This window comes from Notechis scutatus, chromosome 3, assembly GCF_049901735.1.
Source record: "Notechis scutatus isolate UNSWTSFEM ecotype Mainland chromosome 3, rNotScu1.2, whole genome shotgun sequence".
Classification (NCBI taxonomy): Eukaryota; Metazoa; Chordata; class Lepidosauria; order Squamata; family Elapidae; genus Notechis; species Notechis scutatus.
In genome coordinates this window covers 174,925,974-174,937,740 of record NC_142011.1, presented here as the reverse complement: position 1 = coordinate 174,937,740, position 11,767 = coordinate 174,925,974, and the positions used below count along the sequence as shown (strand labels likewise).

The 11,767-nt window shown below is 46.0% G+C and overlaps 1 protein-coding gene across 1 annotated transcript; it reads left to right on the top strand.

The window, feature by feature from the left end:
• The first annotated feature begins 3,345 nt into the window (after nucleotides 1–3,345).
• PRDM14 (PR/SET domain 14) lies at nucleotides 3,346–10,704 on the top strand. The gene is made up of 7 exons (XM_087960084.1): nucleotides 3,346–3,826; nucleotides 5,218–5,274; nucleotides 5,382–5,539; nucleotides 5,918–6,188; nucleotides 7,580–7,782; nucleotides 10,018–10,119; nucleotides 10,477–10,704. The coding sequence occupies exons 1-7, from the start codon at nucleotides 3,346–3,348 to the stop codon at nucleotides 10,702–10,704; spliced, it is 1,500 nt and encodes a 499-aa protein (XP_087816210.1).
• Nucleotides 10,705–11,767: the final 1,063 nt, after the last annotated feature.

Here is an 11,767-nt window from a genome sequence, read left to right as displayed (position 1 = left end):
AGGTCGAAGGAAAATAGGAGCAGCTCTCCGCGCTCTCCGCTTTCAATTCGGCCTATTTCGTTTAACCCTTGCCTAGAAGTCCGGAGGCGTCGCTCGGCTTCTAGTGCCAAGAGCTGGCGGCCGGCCTGCTTGTCTCCTCCCGCTCTCTTTTTAGGGTCCCTTGACCAGAAAACCAGACGAGTTTATTTGCGCTGTAGAACTTCTGGCGAACCTTGGGTGACCACAAAGACGGGCGGCGTCTCTTTGCTGCCACGAGACGGTCGTCCCAAGTTTTGGGGCCCACGTAGGTGGCCTTAGCGGAAAGTGGCTTGCGGAGCTTTCAACAAGGGAAGGCTCAACCGGAAACTACAAGGCCGACTCCGATTAGGGGGCATGGCCTCCCGAAACTGCGAAGCTTGGGCTCAGTTCAGGAAGCTGGCTTTGTCGGCCCTGAGAAACATCACGCCTAAGCGTGATTACAAGCTTACCGTTTGTTATCTCCCCTGGGGATAGTCATCCAGCAACTAGAATCGCCGCAGAACCACTTTCAATTCGGGCTCTGCTCCAAGAAAGAGACTTAACTTTATACAAGGAATTGCTGCACCATTCCGCACCTTTGTCTCCTACAGCGAGATTCAGGTTCACGGGCATCTCCAAGGTATGGTCGAAAAACACATGATGGCGGCCCACGAGGTGAGATTGAAACACTTCCCTTAATGTGTGCCGCCATCTTGACTTTTTTGATCATCCTGGGGGGTCTCTGCACTTTCAAGGCGTCATAATTTCCCGTAGCTGTCCTCCGACGGTGTGGGGTTCCCACATTCCGAGGGGGCGGGAAGTCTGTCGAGTAAACCAGGCATTGTTTCCAGACCAGGTTGCGTTTGAGGTCGAGTCGGTCAAACTTTCGGTTAATCAATGCCGGAAGGAAGCCACGCACTAAGTAGGGTCGTTACAAATTTCGAGTGCGCGGTTTTGTGCGTCTGTTCTGTGCTTCTGGCACTTTGCACCCTCCTTCGGAAATAAATAAGCGCACCAAGTGGCTCGGTCCCGACTCCGAGTCCCTTCATGGTTCACGGTACTTTAAGAATCTACGTTATTTGTGGAAAACCACGATTTACCTCGATGAGCCCGTCGATGAAGGCAGGAGCCGAGCTGGACGACATCGGTTTCGCCAGCAAGTCTCTGCCAGAAACGGTGCTCTGGGAGCGCAGGCCCGAGAGAAGGGCAGGAGTGATAGGTGGGCCTTTGGAAGGCGCGCTAGTCGCCCGCGCAAAGTCCGCGTGCAGCGAAAGAAGACCGCGCTTCGGGTAGCAAAACGAGGTAGTCTGGGCGAACCGCTGCCCTTTCTTGGGAAGGCAGCCTTCGAAGCCACACCGGGGAGCCGGAGCCGTTCTCACCCTTCAGTCCCCACCCTCCAAGAGAAGCAAGCCCCGGGCCCGCCCTATCTGCCGCCTGCCTTGGCGGACCATGCCGACTGAATGAATGGAGTTGCTTTGAGTTGGGCCAGAGAGCCCTGGAAACAGAAGTGGGAAGTTAAGGGACGCTCCGGTCCCCGCTCTCCTCCCTCGGGCGCTGGCAAAGAGCCACCCAGTGTCTCTTAACTGGCGGCGGCTTACAGGCTCGGCTCTGCATGCGGAGCCGCTGCGCCTTCTCCGAGCCTTTTGCTTTGGGTCTGCCCGCTACGGGAGGGGTGAAGAGATTCCCGAAGAAACACGGGCTGCCGTTTAAGGACGGCGATCCCCAATTAAGACACCGCAGTTCCCCAGCCAGCAAAATATGCCTAGGACCCGCGTGGGCAAAGCAGCTGTCCTTCAGCTGAGCAGAAAGAAAAACGTGGTTTATTGTAGCGGGAAACTACGATAGCGCCTAATTTAGAAAAGGAGACACTATCTGTGTTGCAAGGCGAACTTCTCTGCCTTCCTCTTGCAGCTCTCGTCCACTTTTGTCCCGGCGGCCGCCTTCCCTCGGGAGAGCCTTCGCGTAGCAGCTGGGAGAACACGTGCGAACGTGTTCCGCACAGCAGAAAAGCCGCTAAAGGAAATAAAGGCTCTAATGGCACTTAAGGCACGGGTCTTTGCCGGTGGAGTTCTCATTCAGAACAACGACTTGGGAGGAGGCAGGTATGAGATTGAATTGGAAGGTCCCAAAATCGTTTCCGGAAAATATATTTTCAAATCATTCCCAGCTAAGCCGCCATCTAGGCAAATTTACTCAGGAGTAAATTGTGTCACAGCTTGGTCCAAAACAGAAATGCCTGGAAATACGGCTTTAGAGGAAGAAAAGGTTGTAAGTCCCCACCTCCGAGAAACGTTTGCAGTGCAATCCTATCCAATTTACTCATTTAGTAATTCTCAGTGTGTTGGGGATTATTCACGGCCGGTTTCATCATTAAAGCGCCACCACTTCTAGAAATGCCCTTGTAAGAGCCCTGTACTTGCAAAGCTAGGAAGGATTCAGAAAAAAATATTAAGCCGGTCGAGGAGACAAGTCTTCCTAAAACGAACCCAGGCTGCAGTCCATTTTCCCAAGGAATAAAACACACACACACGTGTACAAACACGCAGGCGCGGTTGTATAGCAAACTACGCAAATTATTTTTTGCTCCCGGAAAAAATGGGATTTGGCTTGCTTAGAATAAAGTCTTTGCACCCACGTACTTGACCCCAAGGACCTCTGAAAGGGAAGGAAGTGAGTCAATTTTTAGGGCTTTTCGTGGATAGCAATCCTATAAAATCTATTGCCACCCCCATCCTTTCCCAGGTAGCCCCTTTCATCGTGTCAGATGCGTTTCCCAGCGACACGAGAGGCAGAAAGATGATCATACTTGCACCGGCCTCTCAATTTCTCTCTCAAACGCATCGATATAGCGGTCGGGAGGAGGTCAGAATTGCTCTCCCCGGAGCTTTTCTCGCTCTCCTGCGCTCCCCGTGAATGGCAATATAGAAGCCAACAATCTCAGGTCAATACGACCTACGACGGCAGGGTCGGGCGTTATAGCCTAATTCAGCTGAAGGGATAGGAAAAGGGGACGGCTGCGCTTCCCTCCCCCACGGGGCTTCCGACCTTGAGGGCCATTGGATCACCAATCGAAGCTTCTGGGCTGAGCTGCCGCCCTCCTTAAAGGGAAGCGCGCGGGAGGCGGGGGTCACTCCCACCGAAGAGATAGTGGGCACGCGCCTGCCGAGCCCGGCTCCCCAGCCCTGAGGTAACCCCTCCCCGGCTCCTCCGCCAGACAGGTTGGCCCGACACTTCGGCTTCTGGGCGGGGATTAGGGGCCTCAGCCGCCCCTCCCCGAAGCGCGCTGCCTCAGCTCTGCCTTTTCTCCGCCTCACAGGTGCCGCGTCTTTTCCAGACGGGCGCGTAGCGATGGCTTCGTCGTTGCCGGGGACCGCGCCCTCCAAAGAGGCCGGCGTTGCCGAGGGCCCCGGCGGCGAGTCCATGGTGATGCTGTTTCACAGCTGTCCCGCCGGCGCCGCTTCCTTTGGCCCCGCTCTGCACCCGCCGCTCTTCTTCGACGCGCTTTCGCCGACGGTCGTCTTCCAGTCGCCGGCGTCAGCTGCCGGGGCCCTGAGCCCGGCCTCGCCTCCGTTGCCGCCTTTCCCCTTCCAGCGGCTACCCGCCACTTACCTGAGGCCGCCGCCACTGCCACCTCCGCCGCCCACCCTTCCTCTTCTCCGGCCGCCGCCGCCGGCCCGGCCTGTGCCAGTGCTGGCCGCGCCCTTGCCCGGGAAGAGAGGTTCGCCCAGAAAAAGGAGCCTCGAAGGGACGCCGGACTCGGAGCAGCGCCAGCCCAGCTACCGCTTCACGGCTCAGGAGCTCCACGCCGTCCTCTACGGCGCCCTGCCCGGCGGAAGGCAGCTGCGCGCCCTCTCGGCAGGTGGGCCCCAGTCCGGGTAAGGGAGGCGGGCTTTCCCTCCACTTTCTCGCTGCGGGTCTCGGGGCGACTCCACCCAACCTCGACCCCGAAAGCCTCTCTTCTGCTTTGGGCGAGTTTGATAGAGAGGCGCCTTTGCTCAGATCGCCCGCGATTGCTCCGTCGATCGCGTAGCGTGTGGGTTGCTTTGGAGGAAAACTTCTCCCTCTCGGAAGGGAGAACGGACTGGCGCCTTTCTTTGAGCTTAAGCCCCGCTAAAGCAAACCGCGCAGGAAGTTTCTTCTGATATTTAGGTCTCTCGATCAGCCGGGCTGAAGCCCAAGGAAAGATGCCCTGGATCGCGAGGGAGGAGGAAGCGGGCGGAAATTCTGCTAAGAGGGTGTTTGGAAGCAGCTTTCTCTTCTAGTAAGAGGCTGCTTTCTCCTGATTCTGGATCCCTTCCTCGAAAAGCTGAGCAAACCTTTGGTCTGGTGCCTAAGGAGTTCTCGAACCTGCCTTGATCTTGGTTGGTAGTGGGTTTTTTTTCCAGTTAGTTGTCTGATTCCTGGCAAAAGCAAACATCGATTCAAAGCATCAAGGATGCTGGTTGGCAGGAGAACTAATATATATCGGCAGCAGCAGCACATACCTTTTCTGCAGCAGGAAGGATGTTAAAAAGGGAAGAGAAGGAGAAGGGTGAAATGGTTTAAGAAGAAGAGCTGTGTACTTTGATAGTTTAGGGGTGGAATAAATAAATACCTGAATAAATACCCCTTGCTTTAAAAACTACATTAAAAATCAGTAGTCTTCTGCTAATTGTCCAAGTTATAATTACATTGATTTCATTGCTCTGGCATGTTATTTTGACTGGACATTGATGTTTTTGTTATCAAAATATTGGGTGGGGAATTTCATGAAATATTATTTTCAGTAAACATCTTCAAGATAAAATGGCCCAAAATGGGCTTATCTAACTTAACCCTTCCAGATCCATTGGTTCACAACTCTCCTGACTCCCACCAGGATGGTATAATAAGAGTTTTATAATGTTTTTCTGAATGGTGCCTTATCCTCTTTGCATGCATCTCCTTTGCAAGACCTGAGGTTCTCCTTGTAAAAAAAAACAAAAAAACAGTTCAGTGGCAATTTGAACCACTTTGTTCTGTGATTCATCTCAGGCATTTAAACAGAGGTGGTTAAACTGGACATTTGGTAGTTGATGCATATCTGGTAGAGCTACTGCTCCGTTTATATTATGGCAATTCATGGCAGCTTATTTTGGATTAATTCTAGTTTAGAAGAGTTTTCAATCTGAGCATACTTGCTTATTTTTGCTTACTCTTCTTAAAGCCCTGTTGACCTCATCATAACTGCTTTTCTTTCAGGAGATACTGACAGTCAAGTCCCGCAGTTGGATAGATCAAGTCTGCAACTTCCCAAAGGTAATACATTTTTGTTCACTTGGGAAGGTTTTTTGCTGGCCATCATTGAATTCTTTATTGGTAACATTGCTTTGACTTGATTAACCAACTTGGTTTCTTCCCTTTAGGTCTGACTGTGTTGAAGACTGTATTTATTGATGGCCCACAGTTGGGTATCTTCTGCACAGAAACCATTCTTAAGGGTATCCGGTTTGGGCCTTTCCAAGGCAAAGTGGTCAACACCAGCGAGATTAAAACTTATGATGACAATTCTTTGATGTGGGAGGTACTTGAAATCCCACTTTCTGACTTTTTTCTGACCAAACAGTTGAAAGGTGGTAGCATTTGGGGGGGGGGGGAGACATAAATGGTGTACATCCCACTCCCATGCCTGCTATGCATGGTACAACTATGCAGGTTAGATATCACCCTCTCCATCCCTGGATTTGTTTATTTGCCCCAAGGAATTTTCTCAAGAAAACATTCCTCTTCTAAGTCTGAACATAAGGTTCAGTCATCTCTTCTGCTTTTTCCCCCCAAAGTCAACCATTCAATTGTCTGGGCATTAAAGGTGGTTCAGTGTTGGGTAACAAGGTGTATGAAAGCCTTGCCCAAGAAATACCTGGATGTTTGCATTCCTTAAACTTGTGCGTTTGTTTTGCAGATTTTTGAAGATGGCCAATTGAGTCATTTCATTGATGGCAGAGGTTCTTCTGGAAACTGGATGTCATTAGTGAACTCTGCCCGCTTCCCAGAGGAGCAAAACCTGACAGCCCTTCAGTGCCAGGACCAGATCTATTATGAGAGCTGCAAAGAAATTACACCAGGCCAAGAACTTCTGGTCTGGTATGGTGATTGTTACTCACAGTTTCTTGGCATTCCTATCAGCCTCAAAGGAACAGCAGAAGAAAAGCAAACCCCACAACGTAGTGAAGGTCAGTAGGCAAATCTTTACCCTCTGAATAGCAGTTAACACATAAACAATTTATCATCTTGCATGTTACGAGAGACTACCCGCACAAAACTTCTAGGGAATTGTGCAAACACGCAAAAAAACAACAACCTGTAGTTAGAACAAACCATCATTAAGTCCACAATGGGTAGTGCGCTACGCAAGCAAGCAATGTCTTGATTTGGCCAGCAATCTCCCATAGGCTAATGGTTGGAAGTAAGGATCCTTCTTTCTAAGAAAACGGAGGACTGGGGTATTCAGTTGGGTCTCAGTGTTGAGACACAAACACAGTTCTTGATCCCTGGAGGAGGCTAATGTTTTTCAAATGGGTACAGTAGCTATACTTGTGTCATGCCCCTGGTGGAGACTGACTCTGAGGCAGAAGAGGAACAGCCAAAGTGTGGCTCCAGAGGTTGTGGAGGAGGCTGGGGAAGGGCAGAGGCCAGCTGGGCAGTCAGGAGGACCCAGGCCCATCCCCTCTCCATCCTAGGGCACACAGGGAGGAGAGGATAAGGGAGAGGCATGGTCTACTCGGGAGGAGAGGGCCTTGATCCTCTTCATGGGCTGCAGCTGTGACAACTGAATAAGAGGCCGGACATGCATAAGGGCGAGTGCTGGAAACAAAACGTGAAAATATGGTTCCTCTCTGAGTTTGGTGTCCTTCCCAATGTGTGTTCTGTTATCTGCGGACATCCTCCAGCTGTTATCTTGCCTGGTTTGTATTGTTTTTTACTCTTTATAATTTAAAGGGCATTTCCTCCTCCTGGTAACTGTGTGGGAATTTTCGTCTCCAGTCAAGGATATTTGGAGCTTGGAAGCAAAGTGAAGGAATAAAAGGGGCTTCACCTGTTTTTTGTGACTGTGTTTATTTTATATTCCACCCTTGGGTCATCACAACTTGGCTCTCAGAGGCAAAAACATAGAAAGTGAGCATTAAAAGTGAATTAATTCATGGAATATATTTTCAGGAAGGGAAGCTGCTTTTCAATTAAAATGCTGGCAACCCCATCAATGCAGTCGTAAGAGATCTGTGTTTTCTTACCTACGTAGTCATTTCCTTTGTTATACAGAACAACTCTGTCCCAAAGGTGCTTTTTCAAGAGACAACTGGACTGTCTTGTTTTTCTTTCTTCAGCTCTGAATAAGAGCTGAAGAAGCTTCTTGGATGAGAAGTGAAAGGTTTTCAAAGAAAATCCAGAAAGTCCAGTTGTCTCTTGAAAAAGCACCTTTGGGACAACCATGACCTGGATGACTGAGAATCTTCATAGACAAAATACCTTTGCATTATTCTTGCCTTCTGAATGCTGGCCATGTCTTTTGCTCTAACTTGTCTTTAGGTCCTCAGGGTGATTTTTTTCCCTCCTTTCTTTGTAGAATCTGTGGAGGGTTATGAATGTGGGCGGTGTGAAAAAGTCTTTGCCTACAGATATTACCGGGACAAGCATCTGAAGTACACACGATGTGTGGACCAAGGGAACAGAAAATTCCCATGCCATCTTTGCAACCGGTCTTTTGAAAAACGGGATCGTCTGAGAATCCACATTCTCCATGTTCATGAGAAGCACAGACCTCATAAAGTAAGGCATTTGTTATCTTTATGTTACTCTACTAGAATCTCTGGGGAGTCCTCCATGATTTACAACAATGGAAGCAGAAGTGATGAAGAAAGTGGTGTTAAGCATAATTAGAATGTCATCTCATTTCAATTTCTCAGGATTTAGGACTGGGCTTTTGGAACAGGCATTTCTTCATTAGCTTAAGACAAAGGAGAGAGATGGTATCTCTGTTCTGATTATTTTTCTGTTGGAATTCTCCTCAAGAAGCACTCAGTGCGCAATCTTACTTGGAAGTAAAATCTAACACCATGAAATTTATTTCTGACTAAATATGGTTCTAGGCTTCTAATTTGAATGCTTGAAGCCAAACTACCATTTCTTGTAGTCTTTATTTGTAATATTACCTAGTGCTTTCAAAAAATTGAAAAGGTTTTTTTATTGCAAGTCATGCTCTCTGCAGTATTTTAGTAGCTCATAAGTACATGTATGTGAGGAGTAGTCTTCTAAATTTTTGGTCATCATTTTATGGATGGAGCCCAAGTGAAGAATGTTAGTGACTCTCTTGCTGGCTTGTGCTAGAGCTTCAGTGCTTGTCTGGTTTCAGCCAGGATTCCTGAACATCACCAGACTGGGCTGCAAAAGTCAAGAAACCTATTGATAGTAAAAATCTCCATCCGGTTATCTAGTGGTGATTCTGCCCAAAGATGTACAATCAGCATATAGATGATATCACGCCTCATGGTGACAGGTAATCTCCTGAGGTTTCATATAGATGTTAAATAAGAATGGAGAAAATACCAACCCTTGAGGGATCCTGAAAGACCGCGGTCAGATTTGTCACCTCTCATCAGCAGCAAGAATGGCCTCAAGAGAAAGGAAGTGAACTAGGACAACTCGGTGCCCTCCGATCCCTGGAACCATTCCAGAAGAACAGGGTGGATTATAGTATCAGAAGCTGCTGTGAAGGAGTGAGAATAGACAGATACTTTACCCCCATTTGACTCCTGCCAAAGATCATCAAAAAGTGCAACCAGTGACATTTCCATCCCATATCCCTGCCTGAGTTCCACATGAAAGGGATATCCAGGATCCTTTGGGACTGCAGCGCAACCACCTCCTGAAATGGGAAGGTTGGAGTCAGGATGAAAATTAGCCATATAGGCCGGGATCAAGCAATGGCATCTTAAGGAGGGGGAGAACCCTAAAGGACGGAAGCACTACCCCCTCCCCAGAAAGGCATTTATCACCACTAGCAACCACCTGTGCATCGTCTCCTGGGAGGCCTTAGCCTGTTAGGAGCACAATGCAAATGAAGTTAGCCACTAAAATGATTTCTTTTTAAAGCATATTTATTTCCAAAAACTGAGGCTTTAAAAGAAATTAAGAAGTAGATTAGATATTTAATATTCTGAGTAGATTTTCAATAATTCAAGATGTCTGATCAAGCAGGAAATAAGTGCAATATTTTTTTAAAAAAATATCTGATTTTAATGATTTCTGAGAACTTCCCATTGAGATAGATAAAAATATTTTTTTTTGTTTCATGCAATGGAAGCTTAAGTGAGGCTGTTAGATTAGTTTTTCTGCAAAGTACATATGATTGCAATTCAAGTAAATACATACCATAATTGAAAGTAAGTGCAATGTAATTCATTGGGATATACATTTGAGGAGGCAGGCTTAGGATATGAGTTGCCTTTTAATACTATTTTGGCAATAGAGATCAGATTGTCTGGAAACAAAACCTGTATATATTTTTTTAAAATATGAATTATTGCGCACCTGACAGAATATATACACCATGACATTGTACATATACATCATCATACATAGAGTCTAAAATTAATGTTATAATTTAAATTATTAGTTTGCTTGTCTTATTATAACTTTTAAACACTTATGAAGACAGTTTGAATTTAAGACCAAAATTACATATATACTTAGAAGTTTCACTGTATTTGGTGCATGTTGCAGTGTTAACCCTATTCCTACTGGAAAATTGGTTGCATGCTCCAAAGGGATATTTTTGGATATTTTCCAACTCTGAAGTTCCCAAAAGATGGTTTGCTTCCAGCTTATCTGAAGCACTTCTTCCAAATAATTTTTGAAAAAGTTCAGAGCTCTACGTGTATGCAGTGGCAAGCATTGTGGTAATTCACCTGCATGAAATGAATGTTTGCACACTTCTATGTCCTACCAGAATGGATATAACTGCTATAACTTACAGAATGATAAGATATTTTTTTCTCATTTTAGTGCTCTGTGTGCGGTAAAAGTTTCTCTCAGTCCTCTAGTCTAAACAAGCACACAAGGGTGCATTCTGGAGAACGACCGTATAAGTGTGTATACTGCAACAAGGTAAGGAGATGTTTCTTGCAATTCTCTTGCAATGTTTACATGTTTCATAAATTGGAATGTTTGGTCCCCTCATTAGCCATTTGGGTCATCTTTCACTAAGATGCTGTACTTGTGGAACCATTCTGAATTTGCCCCACTAGCTGCTTTGCTTCTGTTTGTAGCAAAGATGCTACATGTAAACTATTCGATTAAAGAGCAGTTTTCACTCATAAGCATGAGATGAAGAATCCCCCAGCCCAGTTATTAATACTGCAGTTACTGAGACTGCCCCCTGATTATTACAAAGGTTTCATGTTTCCAGCATTCTCTTTCTGGGACCTAATTACTTTCTTATCCATTCCCTTAACCTTTCTGCAGGCCTTTACTGCCTCCAGCATCCTGCGTACTCACATCCGCCAACATTCAGGAGAGAAGCCCTTCAAGTGTAAGCACTGCGGTAAAGTGTTTGCTTCACACGCTGCCCATGACAGTCATGTGCGACGGACACATTCCAAGGACAAAGGTTCTAAATGTACGCTGTGTGATAAAATATTCTTGAAGGCAGAAGAGTTTCGCTTCCATATGAAATTCCACAAAACTCGTTAGCCAGCAAAGTAATGGTTGGGCCTATCTCTGCCTACCTGTGACATTATGTACATTTTAATATTGTGCTGTATGTGCTGTGTTCACAAGTAGGCAGAATGAGCTGGTCAAAATGCAGGACATTATGACCTCTGCTGTTTCAATCAGTATATGGTCCTGTCTGTCAACCATTAATAAAGATGATTAGATTTCAGGTTTTATTTTATTGTGGCCATCATGGTTGTCTTTTACCTGGGAAATATTGACTGTGACTCTTAGCAATAGTAACCTAAACTGGAGATGGGCATATGTAATTAAAAAATCATTTTGTCAGACAATGTCTTTTCCACCCAGGTAAAGTTTCTACTGATTGTTTCTTAATGATTATTTGTCATCTTCAGCTTTTAGTTTTTGTTTTGTGCCCTTTACCTGAGTGGTGTACATTCCATCTAGAGTCAAAAGATTGGTTTTAAAGTAACTTCTGGATTTTATATTCATGATGCAAATAGAAAACATTATCGGCACAAGGGAGAGAACCTACTTTTAAAGTCTGCACCTTCTTCCACAATTTCATCCTTTAACTGATCTTGCAGACATTATAAACAACATCCATTAACTTCATTTTTTTCTCCTTAGCCTATTTTCTTAAGCAGGCTAGATTTGGTTTAGCAGGTACTAAACCAGACATTGTTTTGGTTTAGCAGGTACTAAACCAAGCATTGTGACTTTAAAATATAGTGTATGATTCATGTCCATTATAAAGCTGGTTGTGGTTTGTTCTATATTGGTTAAGCTTAGCACAATGGTGAAACTCGTTCTTTATGTGGATTTGGAGACTCAAAAAGCATGGATATTCATATATAGTATAAGAAAAGAAACAATACTCCCATTATTGATGTATATAGGGCTATTGTACCTTGGTTGCAAAAGTTTGAAGAATTCTCTGATACAGGTAATCCTTCAGTTACTTTCAGAATTGGGACCAGAATTTCCATCACTAAGTGATGGGGTTATAATACATAATATGACATGACTGCATCATTTTAGTTGTGGCAATCCTGCCACACCCTGTTAACTGAATTCCACC

Coding starts and splice junctions, on each gene's coding strand:
- PRDM14 (XM_087960084.1), top strand. CDS start 3,346: ATGGCTTCGTCGTTGCCGGGGACCGCGCCCTCCAAAGAGGCCGGCGTT. Junction 3,827..5,217: donor CCTCTACGGCGCCCTGCCCG/GCGGAAGGCAGC, acceptor CTTTTCTTTCAG/GAGATACTGACAGTCAAGTC. Junction 7,783..10,017: donor AGAAGCACAGACCTCATAAA/GTAAGGCATTTG, acceptor TTCTCATTTTAG/TGCTCTGTGTGCGGTAAAAG.